Raw genomic sequence first — 18499 nt, 5'->3', positions numbered from 1 at the left:
TATATATATATATATATATATATATATATATATATATATATTGATTGTGTGTGTGTGTGTGTGCGTGCACACAGACTATAGTAACACTGTTTATATAATGTTAAGTGATTAGTGAACTCTGGGCGAGCTGTGTTTTTCCAGGTGTGTGTGTGTGTGTGTTTTATGTTTTATAGTCCTAAGAACCCTCAAGATACAATCTGGCCTTGACCAGTAGAATTTGTTATTATAAACCTGTTCCTTATTACAGGGGGAGGAGCAGTGGAGATTGAGGGCTAAAGGTGTGTGTGTGTGTGTGTGTGTGTGTGTGTGTGTGTGTGTGTGTGTGTGTGTGTGTGTGTGTGTGGGAGGAAGGGAAGTGTACTATCAGCAGAGTAGAGTTGTATATGCATGTGGTCTCTGCAGACAAGAGTGTAGTTTGTCTAATGCGACACAGTGAGCTCTGTAGTTAATGTAGTGATCTGTACATTAGACACAGTGTGCAGCTAATGGACCCAGAGCAAATAACTTGTAAATGCAAGTTGGCTCTGAAGTGGCAACACGTATACACACACACACAAAAGCCTGTGTAGCTGCTGAGTGGCCGTCTCTGCTGGCAGTAAAAGCGCTCAGTGTAATGTCCAGTGTTTTCAGTGGGCTGCCGTTGTAGTGGTCTGGCTGTGTATTATTTCACTATGAATTAAACATGATGCAGTCCAATCTGTTACCAACAAAGACTCCCAATGTTTTCAACCTGCTTACAAAGCTGCTTCTACTCTGCACTAAAACATCAAGTTCAGGCAGTCTGAATTTTAGGATGAGGCTTCTTTCTTCATTTCTTTCCTTCTTTTCGTTGGTCCACCACTTTGGATCAGACTGAAATATCACAACAACTTTTGGATGAATTGCCATTAAATTTTATACTAACATTCATGATACCCAGAGAATGAATGAAGCGTTTGGTGAGCCCTGGACCTTTGCTTATAGGCAGGTTCACAGATTCTCACTCCCCTTACAAAAACATGCTACTTCTTCACTATAGACTGGGAACATTTTTGCTCCCAGTAGGCTATCACTACTGTGTATTGATTTGATCCAAACCCAGATTGACCTATTGGTGCTGTGTGCCTGCTCTCTGTTTATGTGGGTCTCAGTGCAGTAACAAACCATTTCACATGGTAAAATAACATGTTATTGGCTATTTGCTGTTGTAATTCAACCGCAGAAGTAGTATGTGTCTTTATTTTAGGAGGCCTCACCCATCATCCCCCATGGCAACCGCATACTACCCCTTTGCCACACAAAACTAAATACTTGATTTAAGTTCAAGTACATCAACATTGTATTACAGTACTATGGTAAATGTATAGGTACTTTTCACCACTGGAATTAGGTGTCATATGCAGGGGCTTAGTAGTGAGGGGAGTCCCAGGACCATCCACAACTTTTGTGAACACAACTTAGTATTGCTTTTGAATGGTTTAATACTGTGAACTAACTAATATTGAAATAGTTCACTTGCTTATAAATGAAGTAGCAGTTTCAGAACACTTTCTTAACTCTAGTTATGGCCTTCAAACCACTGCACGTGCACTTGTTGATTCAGTTATCTGTACAGACATGAGAATGGATGTATAATAAAGGAGAAGGGACTCGCTGAGGCCAGATTTATGTGGCTATAGCTATTGGTCACATGTGCTAGCAGACAAAAGTAGCAGTCGTGGTAATTCTTTGTTTTTGATATTCATCTGTCTTTTCCCACAGCTCTCAGCAAGTGTGTTATCACACACACACTCAACACAAACACACATTAAAACCACAAACACGTTCCATAGACTTAATTTCTCACCCATCGACCCCTTTAAACACAAAGCTTCGTGTTCACACACCCACACACACATACACCGTCGCTGTCAAACTGAGCTTTCTTTAACTCTCTCTCAAACCTCCCCACCCCACCCCAGCCCCCCACCCCTCTCTCTCTCTCTCTGACGCTCGCGGACAGTCCTGAAAGGCGCGCTGACAGCTCGCAGGCAGCTCACTCGGGCTTCAGAGCACAGACGTCGGATCTTCTCAGAACGTGCGCAGCCTTCACGCGCTGTTACCTGCGCTGACAGAGCAGCGACGGTAGAACGTTTCACCACCGCGAACAGACCTCCAGTCCTCACAGAAACACGGGAGATAATTCTGGCTTTATTGAGCGATTTAGACACAGAAGCTATAAAACGCAGCGAGGAAGACTTCTGAAAAAGTGAGTATACAGTATCAACTCCAAACTTTTAAAATAACAGAAGAACAAAACGACGATATTCTCAGATAAGAAAAGCCTGTTATTGTCTTAAATCTCTAAAAGTAACCGAAAACTTCTTACATTTTAATTCCATAAAAGAATATGAATTTCCCTAAAGGGAATTTTCTATTGTACCAGGTGTTATTGATACAGCTAATTACCAGCTTCATGTACCATAACCCAGATTTAGAGTGCATTGCAGAAAGTGTCGTACTTAACGCTAGTTGCCCACAGTTTTTTTTTTACTGCAGGACCTCCAACTTGTGGTTTGGTTTTCTGCTCGTGAGTCTGGTGAAGCAGACGAACCTGCTGCATTTACTTTACTTTAGTCTGGTGCAGGGTGGTAATTTCCATGTCGTGTGTGTGTGTGTGTGTGTGTGTGTGTGTGTGTGTGTGTGTGTGTGTGTGTGTGTGTGTGTGCGTGCGTGCGTGCGTGCGTGCGTGCGTTGTTTTCAACGCGAAGCAGATTATGGGTGTTAATTTTCAGCAGTGGAGTCCCTGATATCTACTTACAATGTAAACTGTCTGCTGCTCAGAGAGAGGTGGGAGGAGGCTTTATGCTCAGTGAAGTCAGGTTTGAAATGAGTGGGAGTTTGCTGCTCATGAATATCTGTCCGGAGCCTGAATTAGAATCACTCTCAAATTCCCATAACCATGTTCCATGTCACTACAGTCTAAGAGCCCTTAAGCAAGGCATTAAAACACTGAGGTTTAAGAAAGAGAGAAAGTATGCAGTGCATTGTGTGTCATCATTTCACTCTGCAGGGCCAAGTTTGATTTACCAGAGCCATAGTGAGCCAGAGACATCCCTATAGATAGAGTTACAACTGTAATATTACTCACCTTTTTACCATACACAAACTTTGACAAGTGAAAGTGGTGCCTTTCTGGTCTCAGATCAGCGTCTCAAAGCAGGTTCACGTGGACTTGTTCCAAGTAGAAGGTTCAAGTTATTTTCATGTTTTCAGATCAAGTAAATTTATGTCAGGAGCACATTTGTGTTTCCAAAGTGCTTCACAAAGAAATCAAAAGAAAACTAAGAAATTAAAATGAATAAATTGGATAGACCTGGTAATATCTGTACTGCAGCTGCCAGACCACATTAGATCATGGTTTATATTGCATAGCGACAAATACACTTTCCAGGAAGTAAAGCCTGAACCCCTGGAGAGTCATTACTGGCCATGCAGCCAAACACACATCACCGTTTTAATCTAAACAGACAATGATTGCCCTGATTGTAAAAAATTAAACAGTTTTAATTATTGCTTTTGCTCAGCCAAAAATCTTACTATCACTGTAATTCACAAACACTTTAATGTTTCATATTTTATCAGTCTTGTTACAAGGCTGTGTGGAGCAAGGAAAACAAAGAGCAAAAATGTTTTGGTCAGGATATAGGTCATGAGGAAGCATCAGCCTTACACTGTTTGGTCCTGTACTACAAACCTGCCTCATATACAATATGTGTCATTCTATCAGTGTGTGAGTGTGAGAGAGAGAGAGCGAATGAGCGAGTAGGGGCATTTGAGTTCGCGGTAGGATCAAATGTCTTTCTCAACCACTTTACTGTAATTTGATTAGAATACTGTCTTGTTAGCCAGTGAGTTAGGTGAGTTGACACCTGTTTGTCTCCAGTGAGTCGACTGCATCTCCCTGAGAACGCCCGTATTTTACTGCAACACTTACAGAGCACTTGCCATCCCAGCATCTCATATTTTAACACGGACTTGTCTTTCAAGCCACTGCACATGTTGCAATTAAAGAATCTTTCAAATTATGACAAGTTTTCAGTTTTCAGCCCATTCATCCCAGGGTCAGATCCACAGGGGTATCGCTGTGCAATTCTGCTGCCAATGTCTTTTTTTGATAGAATCACTGGGATCCGACAAAGTTCAAATCCTATTCATAGCAGCTTAATAAAACCAGACTGAGATGCAGCTTTCAGCTGTTAAATCTTTCACAAATGAAAATGTTTTTTCCTAAACTCAACCACTAGTATAGAAAAACATGCTAAGTTTCATGATCAGCAGACAATGTAGGAGAGCTCTTTCAGTCGGTAAACCATAACTACAAATAGAACGATCATCATGTAGATGTTTGTGGTTTCACCTTTACACTCTATCTTTTTCTGCAAAACTTTTCCAGTTTAAAGCAAGTTTCTTTTCCAAGTTGCTCAAACTGAATTGACTGTTTTCTTAAAATATGCGGTGTAACTTTCCACAGCAGACATTTTAACTTGACAAAGTATGAAAGATGCAGCTGTAACTGATAACATTAACGACAGCTCTGTGCAGCAAACTGAAGCAGGTAAAACCAACTCAACCATCAATCATTTTATTAAAACTACACTGTGACATCTCCAAATATCCTCAGACAAAAAACCATGTTCACATGGATTTCAAACTAGAAAATCAACTTTGTTCATTAGCTGCATTTAGCTTGTTTATTTCCTGGTTTCCAGAAGTGAAAGTTTGTGTCAATCACTAAAATGATGAGACTTGATGACAAGGATGTTCTCAACAAGTAGTTCTGTTTGTTTTCTTTTTCAGATGCTGCTCGGTTGGTGGCAATTACTGGGCGGTCACTAGGTCGCAGCTGTCTGTCAAGGCTAACATGGAAAGAGAGGGCTCATTCCGGAGGTAAACACGCACGCACGTACGCACTCGCACACAGCAACCAGCAGGTCTTATTAATGCAGGAGTTTCACTGCAGCTCTAATACTTTTTCTTTTCCCGTTTCTCTCTTTGTTTCGGTCCTTTGGGAAGGACAAAGATGGATGAAAGTGAAACACACACACACATTCCTGAATGACCTCATTCATTCTTTCATTCATGCAAACATGCCCTTATCCTCTTTTGTTTAGTAATTAGACCACAGCCTTTTCTCTCTCAACTCTTCCTGTTGTTTCAAAGCCAAAAACAAAAAGTATCTAACTCCTGGGTTAAATCCACATCCTTTAATTCATGCAAATGCAGAAATAAATAGCTTTTTGTCTTTAGACACTTTTTGCAACTCACCATTTTTGAGTCCCTGTATATTCTGCCTCTATTTTGTGTTCGGCATTATCCATTCTTCAGGAGAAAACTTTTGACTGATTGTCTCTAGATTCCGTGGCACTAGGTACAACACTGCACCTTCTTTTCTGAGAGAATTTGGAAACACTCTCTCACTTTGACATGAGCTGTGTGTGTGTGTGAGTGTGAGTATGTCTCCTCGTGTGTGTGACTGAGCCCGGGGCTCCTGTTTCTCACACTGACCTATTTATGTGGAGTTGAACTAAGATCCAGGTTGACAGACGGACCTACAACACACACACACACACACATACACACACTGTCTCTCCTCCTCCCTGCCATATTCTTTTACATGCCTCTGATTTTCCATCCTCTATTTTTTTCTCTTCCTAACTTTCTCTCCTTCCACTTCTTTTTCTCTTTCTTCTGCTTTTTATGTCCAAAGTTACGTTCAGTTCAGTTAATTCCATCCACGTGAGCAGTGTTCATTGGGTATGGATAATTAAATGTACTGAAAACCAAATAATTTCTCAGCAGATGGCAGTAAAACCAGACAAAATCAATATGATAAATAAAGAAATATTGAACAGCGATCAGGGATTTAGGTCACCAGCTTGAATACAACTCCTATCTGTCTTGGGCCCCACACAGAGAGACACAGGAGAAGGAAGTGAAATGTGTGTCACCTTTAAACCCCCCCCCCCCCCCCCATTTGGCAGCTCTTGAACCTCAAAGGGTTCCTTTGTTCGCCTGGCACAGGAGCTCACAGGGTCACATTGCCACCGACTGGCACAGACTGGCAAAGGGAGAAAGAGAAGTAAAGTGGGAGAGAGGAGGGTAGAGAAGAGTAGAGATGTAGAGGAATTTAAAAGTGGAAGAAAGAGAAAAGGAGAATGTGAAAAAGTTAGAGACCCATGAGGACAAAGACACTTGTTCTCCTCCAGTGTCTTCACCCTCTCCTTCATCCACCTCTCGTTCAGATCAGTGCGACACACACACTCATGGAGTGGGGATATGTGGTACCTTTTCAGTTATTAGAGTAAGTACATTTTGTGTGTGTGTGTGTGTTTGTGTGTGTGTGTGTGTGTGTGTGTGTGTGTTACAGATTTAGCTGGTTTTGGTTGTTTTTAATGAATGAATGTGAATTAATTTTCATGCGTGGGACTGTAGAGACACTGCAGCTGTAATATAAAAAGTTTTCTAGTGTTTATCTTTATGCTTACCTGCAGATGTAAAGTATATAGTACACAGACAATCCAAAATCATTTCATCAGGGCTGCAATTAGTGATTGTTTTCAATTTCGATTCAACTGTGGATTATTTTCATGATTAACTGATTGATCATTTGGTTTATAAGATAACAAAGAATAGTAAAAATACCTCTTCAAATTGCTTGTTGTGCAACCAATAGCTCAAAAGATATTCCACTTACTATCACTCACTTATTCACTATCCTACAAAACAAAAAAGCAGCAAGCCTCACATTTAAATAGCTGGAGCCACAATTTTCTCTCCACTTTTTGCATGATAACGAATTCATCTTTTATCAAAATTGATGCAGATAATTTTTTATCAATTCACTCAACTAATGCTTCCAGCTTTATATATAATTATATTTTCACATTTATAGTAGGCGTACTTGACATATTTAGCAGTTTAACACCAGTTTCATTTCCTGATTTCCTCTTTAATAAATACGCTACACTTCTTCTTTCTTGTCTTTGTCATGTCCGCTCTGTCAATCTCTGTTCCTCTCCCCGCTCTTTTTTTTTTTTTTTTCGCACCTCCCTTCATCCCACCCTTTTACATCATCCTTTCTCTCTCTTGCTCTCTACTTGAACTTCATCTCTCTCTATCCTCCTTCAGGTTGACTTACTTTACAATTCTGGGGGTTTGCTCCCTGTACCTGCTCTTTCACTATATGTCTCCAGAGCGGTGTAGAAAATCAGCTTGTGTAAACATTAACAGATGGCTAATAAAAACTAATCACTCCTCAATAAATGCTTATGTTGTCGGCTATTAAAATCTGGAAAAATTACATTATGAAACATTATTTTAAAACAGAACATCTGTTTTCACTCGAAGCTTTTAAAAACATACAGCTACTATTGTGTTTAACTCGGATGAATGAAACCAACTCCACTTTCCACATTGGTGTTGTCCAGTCCCAACCCTGAATGCACTTTGGTTATTATTGTTTCTCTCTTTCTTCCTTTTGGATTTCGAGGAGTCTCCACAGCAAACTGAGGTTGGGCAGCAGCTCATCCTCCAGTCTGACTGACCTCTCGCAGGCAAAAATCCCAGCAGGGGGAGGTGGGGAGAAGGGGGGGACAGCTGGGGGGCTGGCAGAGGAGTGCAGCAAGGACAAAGGGACCCAGCAGAGGAGGGCTGGGGCCAACGCCACCTGGAACAGGTCAGTGTAAGAGAGAGATTGACGTGTGTATTCAATGTCTGAAGTGTGAGCCATGTTGGTTTACTTGAATGTGAAAATATGTTGGGTTTTTTTGGTCCTCCATGTGTCCCTATTCAAGCTCCCATGCTTATTTTTACATACACGTGTTTTTGTGTGTGTATGCCTTTTTTACTGGCGATGTCATGTTGGAATAAACATCACCAGAAGAAAGCTGTCTTGCTGCCATTATTCATGCTATGAATAGGAACCTTTTTTTTAACGCACACACAAACACACATTCATGCACATAAGCATCAACTCTTTCTGTCTCGCTCCCCTCAGGGTCCATCACAATCACTCTTTACCTCCATCCATCTCTCACTCCTCTTTTTATCTTATTCTGCCTCATAGATTCTTTTCTTCCTGGCTCTTCTCTCTCTTTTCTCTGGTTATTTTTATGGTTTTTCAGCTTTATTTGAAAATAGACAGCACTGAGTGAAGAGCAAGAGCTCTCAGTTTGCTGGGTGGTTGGAAAGCTGCATGAACCACAAGAGCTGGACTGAATCCTACAGTGGGACAAGTTCATGCCCTCTCTGACCTCTTATATCCTACATTCCTGGTTTGTTTTCTGCTGTTTTGTTTTTTTTTTAACTTTTTTTATACTTAAGATTTTGTTTACTTCATGCTCAATGCTCTGCACTTGTGCAGAATTAAATTTACACGGTTTACTTCCCTTTCTTCTGTATTTGGTGTAGTAGTAGACTCCCTGAGGTATTTCATCTATATGGTATTTGCACTCACATATGTAAAATTATTTTTGATTCTAAAGCTTGATTTTTCATATTAAATTTTGCCTCATGAAGCAGCATATTGTTGATTAACTAAATGGGCTACACATTATTCATTAGTCTTTGTAAATAAGTGTATACTTAATGCTTTCCTGTGTGTTAATTTGCAGCATCCACAATGCAGTGATCTCTGTTTTCCAGAGGAAGGATCTGGGAGAAAATGAACTCTACACTCTGAATGAAGGTGTCAGGTTAGCTCCGCATCTCTTCCTCCATCTGTTTTTCATTTGTCCGTTTTTCTTACACAACTTTCACACAAGTGTGCTTAATTTTTAGCTTGAGCTGGTTTGCATTTTAGGACGTTTGACTAAATTATAATGTTTTGTTCTGTAATTTCTCATCTTCCTTCACTGTAGCTGCAGATTTCCTGCAGGCACAAATACTCTTTCTCCCATATACACACAATGACAGCTTCAGCATGCTAAATTTAGTCATCACTGAAACATTAACACATACCCAGTAACAGTTATTATGGTGGCATCATTCTCAGCTGCACCATGTGTAATATGTTTTTTTTTTTCTTCCTGCTGTTTTTGACTATGTACTGTCTACTCAATCAGAAACACCTGAAACTGTGTGAGAGGGGAAATGACAGGTTGAGGTTACAGAGGGGTCACTGATGTGTTTGGTGTTTAAATACAGTGTAGCTGAGGGCAGTTGACACAGGACTGTCAAAGTTGACTCCAGTCATGTAGAGTAAATATAATACATGATATAAAGTATGCACATGCACGCACAATATGAATGAATCTTCACACAGCAGTAATCATGTTGTGTTCTGTATTTGATAAGAGACAAACAACTCTTCCTCTCCTATAACAGCAACTGAGCCGTCATACTAATCTGTACACTGTGTGTGTGTGTGTGTGTGTGTGTGTGTTAAATGGTTATCAGTGTAAAATCCTGTTGTTGAAGGGTTCAGATGTTTGTGTAACCTTTATTTTCAGCATGAACATATTTTCTCATTTCCTGAGTCTGCTGCTGTTTAAACACTGCAGCTTGCGTACACGATCTCATTACTTCTGGTTCATGTTCAGCCTTTGGATGCATCAGTGATGGCTTGTGTGTCTATGTGGGGATTTGCCATTCTCTTCATATGTGTACACTCATATGCACTTTTTTGCAGGCAGCTGCTAAAGACGGAGCTGGGCTCCTTCTTCACTGAATACCTTCAGAACCAGCTGCTCACTAAAGGCATGGTCATACTGAGAGACAAGATCCGCTTCTATGAAGGTATGCATTAACACACGTAAAAAAATAAAAATCACATCCACTCACATCCATTGAATAGGGTATATATATGCAGGTAATATATTTATGTTCAAAGACGATTATGTACAAATATAACGTACAAAAATGTCTTATTCTTATAACTGAGAGAAAGAAAGGAACAAGAACAAAAACAGATTAATAACCTCATTGACATCTCTTACTTGCTGAGTTTCAGCTCTGAGACACTGGGCCAAATTTACAGACATTAAACGTACATACAAGCCTGTAGTTATATAAACATCTGAATATTAAAGCTACATCTGTTGCTGTTTTGTAAAGAATGATATATAAAAGCATTTTCATTGGAACGAAGAGTCTGTCGGTTGTTAAATAGGACGGTTACTCGCAGATTTCCAGGGAAGCAAAATTTCGATGACTAAAAGGGGTGAAAAGGGTCCTGCATTTTAGATTTTTCTGAACTAACCCAGTTTCCGGCTTTAAAGAGCATTCCCAGTGCCAGTGATTCATTTCTTTTAACTTCAGACATGAATGTTCAGAGATTTTATCTCAACGTGACACACGTCTAGCAGGGAAAAATAATAACTGACTAAAATTCCAGATTCAGAGTAAACCATTTAACTATTAGATTGAACTGTGAGAACAGACAGGGCTTTATCTCTCCACCATCGCTCCTAGTGAAGGACATTTTTGCAGTACACACCTGTATGTATGCATACACACACACACACACACACACACACACACACACACACACACACACACACACACACAGACAGACAGACAGACAGACAGACAGACAGACAGACAGACACACACACACACACACACACACAGACAGACAGACAGACAGACAGACACACAGACACAGTCAGAGTGAAAGAGAGAGCCTGAATAGATGAACTGACAAGAATTTTTTTTTGTTCTGTCTGTTGTGGTAAATGTATGACCTTTATTTGAAGCACCTGTAAAATTGTAAAACACACATGCACACACTGACGATATCGTCACAGGAAGTGATGCTTTACGTCAATTACACATCATTCAGTCAGTATGAAACTTAAGAGAGACCACAGTGTCTCACAGACCCTTTGTTCTGGCTCAATCAATAGTTGTTCATGTGTGTTTATGTGGAATGGAGTCACCATGCTGATGCATGCTTCTTAAGTCTCTTACAGTTTCCACTGCAGAGAAACGCACAGAAAAATCAAGGAATACAGGCCAGTTTACACATGGTGTGAATTTTAACTAAACAAATTACAGCCTTTGTCATGTTCGACATCACATGTATGTATCTGTATGGGACAGACAACCACACAAATAATCCACAAGTAGACTTAAATATCTTCTTGTGACAGTGCATACGCCAGAAAGTCTTGTTGCTGTACTTTGTTATTTTCTGCTATTTGTGCCAAATAGGTCAGAAGCTGTTGGACTCTCTGGCTGACACATGGGATTTCTTCTTCTGTGATGTTCTGTCCATGCTGCAGGCCATCTTCTATCCTGTACAGGTACAGATACAGATACCCATGGACACACTCAGACATTAATGTTCTCCTCACACAACTCTGTCTCTGTTATGTTGACACGTATGTGTGTTCAGGGAAAGGAGCCATCAGTGCGTCAGCTGGCTCTGCTCCACTTCAGGAACATCATTACCCTAAACCTGAAACTGGATGAGGCTCTCTCTCGACCCCGAGCCAGAGTTCCTCCTTCTATCATACAGATGCTGCTAATACTACAGGTACACACACACACACACACACAAGCCCTCTTTTCTTATGCCCCCCTCACTGTCATCCACACGCAGTCAAACACACATCCATGACTGATGTGAGGTGAGGGAAGAGGATAAATGACAACAGATGGGGAAAGAGGTTGAGATTTTTTTTTTCTGCAAAGGGATCTCACAGGAAGTAATCTCAGTGTGAACATAGAGCACAGTCTTCCCATGACCACGCAGTACCCTCTGCACCATATCTGTCTGTCTATATGTGTGTGTCTGTCTGAGGGAGAGTTTGTGTTTGATGCAAGTCATTTATGAATAGAGCTTATCAGACCTCATTAGCCAAAAGTTCATTCTTATATGTAGATTCATGTTGAAGCAAAGAGTCTTGTTCTTGTTTAAGTAATGGGAGCACAGACATTCATATGTCCCCTGTGGATATTTTCACATAATTTTATATATATATGTACTGTATATAACTGAACTAGTTTTATTTGGTTTAGTTACTCATCCACTGTGTAGTGATGCACAGCTGCACACAGTAAATTGTCCATTACCTTAATTTCCTATGGGAACAGAAAGAGTTGTTTACTTGTCATTTAACTATGGTGTTTTTCTACTCTTTGTGCACACTTCTGTGCACACTTTCCATACCTGGATTTTCACTCCTTGTTGATCAAATCCGTATTTCACTGTTGAAGGATACATTCATGATTCTTTTCAACTGTATAGGTTAAAACTATGCAGTTTTACCTGCCCGTAAAATAATTCAAAAAGAGAAAAATCACATATTTGAGTGAACTGCTCACAACATACAGACATACAACTAGTTAAAAGTTAAAATTAAAGGTTTGTAACTACTGCATCACAATAGTCAGTGCTCCAGTTCTCAGAAGATGACGGAAAGTGTTGTTTCTGAGTACAGAAGAGAAAGTACATGAAAAACTGAGCATGTGAACACCAAATAACCACAGCATCCTTAGTTTGAATTGCTCAAGATCAAGATGAAGTGCAAATTTTTAAGGTGGAAAGAAAGCTTAGAGGTGAGGTACTCGCTCTGAATTTCACCCCGTTTCTTGGAACATATAAAACAAGATAACGTAAAAATCATAAAATAAGAATGCCCATTTAGGTCATTTCTGAATATTTTCCTAAATATCTTATTTAAGGCATTGAAAGAAAAGAATGAACGATTTTATTTGTAGAGTTAACACAAGCCCTAACCTTAGCTCTTTCTTATAGTTTGAAACGAAGCATACAAACTCTGGCTTCCTCTAGAGACCTCGGCTGATAAAATGGCTTTTCAGTGAACCTTTGATGTTTTAACAGCACCACAATCATCCGCATGATTAAGAAGAAGAAAGGGTTTCAAATTATCTTGAAATACCTACTCAGTAATCTGAGAGGGAATCAGGCTATGTAGAAACTTTTTTAAGAGTAACTCTAAAAGCACATTCATCCATGGGTGTTTTTCTGTGTAGGATTTAAGCTTCTGAAAGACTAAAGGTTAAGAGGCAGTCTCTATAGTTTATTGAGCAGTGGACTAACCCATCAAAGTTCAGTGGATGATTTTGGTGTTAACAGCTAAAATTGAACCTGTATGCCAATCTTCCAAAAACTGAGTATATTGCTTTAAAGTTCGAAATGTATTGGTCAGAGGCAAGATGTGGGTCAGGGAGTGAATTAAGTGGATTAAATGTGCTCTCAAGTGTGTGTGTGAGCTGTGAGTCTGCGATAGTCTGTCTGTTTCTGTGTGTGTGTTTGGGTTAGCTTGGACATCATTGTAGTGACTCATTGACCCAAATCTGCAGCTCCCAGACTCAAACAGACTAAAAAAACAGACAAGACACAAATATAAAACAGGATATATTTATTTTCTTCTTTAATGCACTGTGCACAGATGTGTACTGCAGAGTAATTTTAATTGATCTGTTTTTTGTTTGTCCGTGATGAACATAAAATCAACAGAAAGGAGAGAAAGAGGAAGAGAAAAACAGGTAGAGTCTAGGATATGAAAGCAGACAGGAAAGCAGGGCAGCTAAGAAAAAAGTCTGAGAGAGATTAAATTCAGCAGTGGATGTTGGCTGTTTGCTACTTCTTGTTTCATCTGTTAGTAATTTCCCTTTCATTCTGTTAAGATGCTGTGACGCCAATTCACTGAAGTCTGTTCTATTTATGTGGTTTGTTTCTGCACTGTGGTTTTGATGCATGGACTCAATGATTCAGAATGTTGAAATTTGATTGATCTCTGCTTTGTTATCCGGAGACATATTACACCCCTCCAATGTGAAAATTTGTTTAAATTCAACTTCTAAAAGTGTTTTTATGAGGTCGCCTAATTAGGAAATACAGCATCAGGAGCGGGTGGCTTTAACTAGACAGAAACAAAGAGCCTGAACCTTTCAAACTGCAAAGTTCTTGTTTGTTATTCATGACTGATCTGAGTTCATAAAACAGCAGCATCTTGATTATGAGGGTAATTTATTTGAAAGTGATCTACTTGAAAACACACTAACATCAAATGCACAGTGGGTTTGAGCTTTGCTGTCGAGATGAAAGTAAATGTAATGCCTGTGTTTCCTGGCGACAGTGCGAAAACAATTATTTCGGTCCCATGAAACAAAAAGAACCATCAATAAACAGGGCAACAAGGATGCCATATATGCAGAGTGGATGTACGGTGAAGCTGGATGCATCCTAAAGGTACAGGCTTCCCTCCAGTGGAAGAAAGGCCTCCTTTATTCCATTAAGGAAATTGATTGTGATTGTGGTTTGCTAGCAGATGCAGATGTCCCAAGCTTTTCTTATTCATCTTCTTAGCTTATAGTAGTGTTTTGCATGGTTCTAAAACTTACACCTCAGCTACTCTAATCAATGTTTTGGATATTAACAATGGATCAAATGACTATGTGTAATGTAAAAGGTGTCACCTGTAATAATGAATCTATAGAGAATTGAAGCTTGACTCTGCAGTTCCCCTCAGCAAACTTAATGAATGTAAGCTCATTGTTTTTTGGTTTTTATAGGCGACGACTTTTTTTTTATTTTTGTTCAATTTTACCTCTCTCAGCAGTGTTTCCAGTAGAAGCAGCTTTTTTCAAACAAAAAGTTCTAAAAAAAATTCACTGTAGTCTAAATACCCAGCACCAAACAACAGACAGACAGTTAGCGATGAGCTCGTGAACATAGCAGGGCATTTTGCAGCGAAAGCCAGACAGAGCCAGATAGTTAGCGTGAATGGAGACCAAACCAGGGCTAAAAGGAAAGTAAATATTACATATATATATTATAACTTACATTCATCATCATGTAGTAGAAAAACAAAATAATGGTAATGTTTCTGGGACTTTTAGCTTACATGATCAAGATTTCAACTCTATGTGATGATCACGTGTCAGTGTTGCTTGCCTGACTAATACGCTTTGTGTCTTTCCCTTCTTGCGCTGGGCACATCTACTTGTAACACCTGAAACACATAGACCGACAGACAGACAGACAGACAGACATTTCAAACATGAAACTGAACCACACCCAAAGAGGGGACCTGTTAGGTTTGAGTTAGCAGAACTTTACTTTCTCTGAGGGTCATTAAGCTCCCTGTACTCTTACACTTTTCACACCATTACCACACAGGAAACTAAGTTCTTTAGTCTAAGGATGTTCATCATTTTCAGTAACACACGCTGCTCTGATGTTGTGGACTCATCATTCTTTCTGCAGTGAAGTGCTTTGTAAAGTTTAATCCAATAATGAGAAAGATAATGGCAGTACAAAGTTTACATTCTTTGTGATGTTTTTCATCATGAAGTTTACATCCATTGTTCACTTTTCAGACAGAAAATCTGTCAATATTGAACCAGTGACATCAGTTTATTTTGTCTGTCTCTCTTTATTTAAATTGAACACTGCTGTTGAAGTTTTTCTTATCCGAGCATGTTTAAACAAGTCTGAGACTGTGTTCTGGCTGGGTTTATGAAAGCATAGTGTCTTCTATTGGCAGCCGTCACCCCATTATGTTTGAAACAATATTAACATTCATCAAACTTATCCAAAACCTTTGATGGAGACCAATTTAAACCGAATGTTTGATAAAATCACAGAAAGCCAAGTTTCTTTCTTTCTTTCTTTCTTTCCCACAAATGTTTTCATGGCTTTTGAAGTTTCCATTACCACTGCCCAACAAGTAGCAATTACTGGCTAACACAACCTTGTGTTTGTGTGTTTGTTTGATGCAGGGTGTCCACGAATCTAAAGGTGCAACAGACGACTACCTGCGTCTGGAGTCTCTTATCCAGAAGGTGGTCTCTCCCTACCTCGGGACTCATGGTTTATATTCCAGAGATGGATCCTCCAATCTGCACTGCTCCTCCTGCCTATTAGGTGTGTGTGTGTGTGTGTGTGTGTGTGTGTGTGTGTGTGTGTGCTTCTAAATGTTAAATATCCACATTTCTGAGTTTGTGTGTTCTCTTGTACTTGAGGCTTTCTGTGGTGTTTTGTGGTATGTATTCAAGTATAAAGTAATCAGGATTAAAACGTTTTTTTCTTGTTTTTTTTTCTCTCACTCTCTTTAGAAAAGCGTTTGCAGCGCTCCTGGCCCTCCAAACCAGGCAACTCCCCCATTGCCAAAAATCCAGTGGTACGGTCGAAAAGCTACAATGTCCCTATGTTGACCCCTGTGGTGGAATATGACATGGACTCCTCCATAGGAGGTGGCACAGGTATCAGACGACACTCCGTCTGTGAGATGACTTCCTGTGTGGAGGAGAGCGGCTCTGTGGTCGAATCCACCACCAACGCAACCGGTACCACCAGCACATCCATCCTCGCCAACCACTCCCCAGCTTCCACAGAATCTGCTGCACTTTCAGGTAGAAACTATAACAAATCTTCTGCAACTTTCAAGATTAGATAGTTAACTCTTTCTGGAGGAAGAGATTTTTTCAGATGACCTTTTTGGCGATGTGTTGAATTTCTGATTTTAAAATCAAACTTTCGTTTGAGAACGTCCAAGAAAAACTGTTTCCATCTGAATTAGCTTCATGCAAACATATTTTTTTTTATCTTTAAATGTTTCAAAAAATTTATGAATTTAGTAAGTTAATAATGCCACCATATTCTCCACAGGAAAGAATAAACAGGAAGCTGATCAACAAAGGCCCCAAAGACTTCCTATCATGTTTAACATATTAATCTTTAAATTACCTCTAAAACTTTTACTGTCTTTGGTTCAGACACTGTGACCTCCAGCCAGGGACCCCAGCCCAGAGTTGCTGACAGTCCCGCGGGCTCCCACCTTCTCCAGCCACACCATCACTCCCCAGGCATCCTCCCTGAACCTTCCCCAGGTGAGGACACACACGGCAGAGGATTGCTGGCGTGGGACTCCCCCACGTTTTCCGGAGTGCTGGCTCAGGACACGAGCTCGGGTCCCAGTCCATCATCCAGTCCGGAGATCATGATGGATCATGTCCTGGAGTCTTTGGACTCAGAGCCAGAGCAAGATGGCATCTTTGTGGACTTCTCACGAAGTTGTTCTGGAGGGTCAACACACAGCAGAGACAGCAGCAGGCAGAGTGTGGCGTGACACACACAAACATTTATCTAAGGAGACACGCATGTGAAAACAATGCTGAGCCATTACTGACATTCCTTACACCCTGTGATGCCCCCTGCTGTTTTCTGACATTTCATCAGGGATTCTGTCAAACTGAATTATTTTTCTATGTAATGTTTTCTATTTCTAAAAACGAGTCCATACTCATGATGACCAGTAAATATTTCAATTTGGCACTTTTTGAGATGTTTGCCAACACCTGGAAACATCAGCACCGGCCTCTCTGGGAAGCTACAATCACACTGATCACTTGACTTTCAAACTAAACTATAACTCAAACTATTGTAATGTAGACAACAGTGGTTGTTTCATAAGTGATTTTCCCCTTTGCTATGGCTATTGAATTCCTTGGGCTATTGAAGCATTTAACATTTCAATTACAAAACAAACTTTCCAATAACTTGACATATCTATATTGTTGGTTGAACCTTTTATTACTTGATTTTTAAGATATTGTATTAAATATGTATTTTGCACTTTTTACTTTTAGTCTAAACCTGCTAGTTTCTGCATTTCTCCTTTTAATCAAAACCCCTTATTTAGTAGTTACACATGGGAAAGATAATAGTATTTAATATACAGTATGTAGTATTTATAGAGAGGCTTGTACTCGTGTCAGGAGAGAGTGCTTCATGGTGTATTTAGCATCTCGAGGGAAGAAGGGACTGGAAATGGTTCCACTGTATCTCAATTGCTTTGCTTTTAAACCTCCTCTACATAAGATGAATGAGTAATTCCACGTCCAATCGTTTTAATGCTGCTTTGATGTCAGAGCAAATACGTTTTGCCTGGTACCGTCAAAATAAAAGCTGGCCTCAGTGAAGCTGAAGTCACTGTAGGTTTAAGTTAAAATTAGCTTTTAAAGAGTCTTTAGGGTTTCTGGAAATAAGTTCAGATAAATGTTTGTGTTTTTGAATGATTTTCTGGGTTTTTAGACAACACCAGTTAGTTATTATTATCAAATTTTATTAGAGAACCTGATGGTTACGTCTTTGATTCGATATATGCTGATAAATTATGGGCACAAACTGGGGCTAGTTTATTAGAAGACATAAAAATTCATTTGGTCTAATTATATTTCAATTAGTACGGACCAATTAATCAACTGAATTTTAAGAGACAGGACTTTATTTTTTTATCACACAGGGCTATCAAAGTCACATCTTCCGTTCGTCTCACAGTAACTTCTCCCTGGTTCCCAACCTTTTTGATTTCTTAGCCCTCATCACAACTTATGACCAAAGATGTGAACAAAGATTATTTTTACTTTTTAGGATTTTTTCATTTGAATAAAGATTTGGGCAAGATATTTTCTTAAAGGTAGTTAAGGTTATCAAATGAGGATGAATTCAGTCTTTGCAGCTTGCCAAGAAGACAACAGCCACCCTTCATCCAATCATAGTTTT

At 39.7% G+C, this 18499-nt stretch overlaps 1 protein-coding gene across 2 annotated transcripts; it reads left to right on the top strand.

The window, feature by feature from the left end:
* Positions 1-1942: 1942 nt before the first annotated feature.
* LOC111663670 (proline-rich protein 5-like) lies at positions 1943-17576 on the top strand. Of its 2 annotated transcripts, none has more exons than XM_087177039.1 (10): positions 1943-2227; positions 4819-4908; positions 7514-7696; positions 8634-8714; positions 9650-9756; positions 11173-11264; positions 11357-11497; positions 15715-15859; positions 16051-16347; positions 16711-17576. In XM_087177039.1, the coding sequence occupies exons 2-10, from the start codon at positions 4883-4885 to the stop codon at positions 17061-17063; spliced, it is 1425 nt and encodes a 474-aa protein (XP_087033165.1). In that variant the 5' UTR covers positions 1943-2227; positions 4819-4882; the 3' UTR covers positions 17064-17576. The 2 variants fall into 2 exon arrangements, with proteins under 2 accessions (XP_087033165.1, XP_023273726.1); XM_023417958.2 differs by having other exon boundaries at positions 1952-2227; positions 7511-7696.
* Positions 17577-18499: the final 923 nt, after the last annotated feature.

Source organism: Seriola lalandi, unplaced genomic scaffold (genome assembly GCF_002814215.2).
Source record: "Seriola lalandi dorsalis isolate HSWRI2012SDOR001 ecotype SW California unplaced genomic scaffold, Sedor1 jcf7180002054579, whole genome shotgun sequence".
NCBI classification, from domain to species: Eukaryota; Metazoa; Chordata; class Actinopteri; order Carangiformes; family Carangidae; genus Seriola; species Seriola lalandi.
This window is presented reverse-complemented; position numbering and strand designations above follow the sequence as displayed.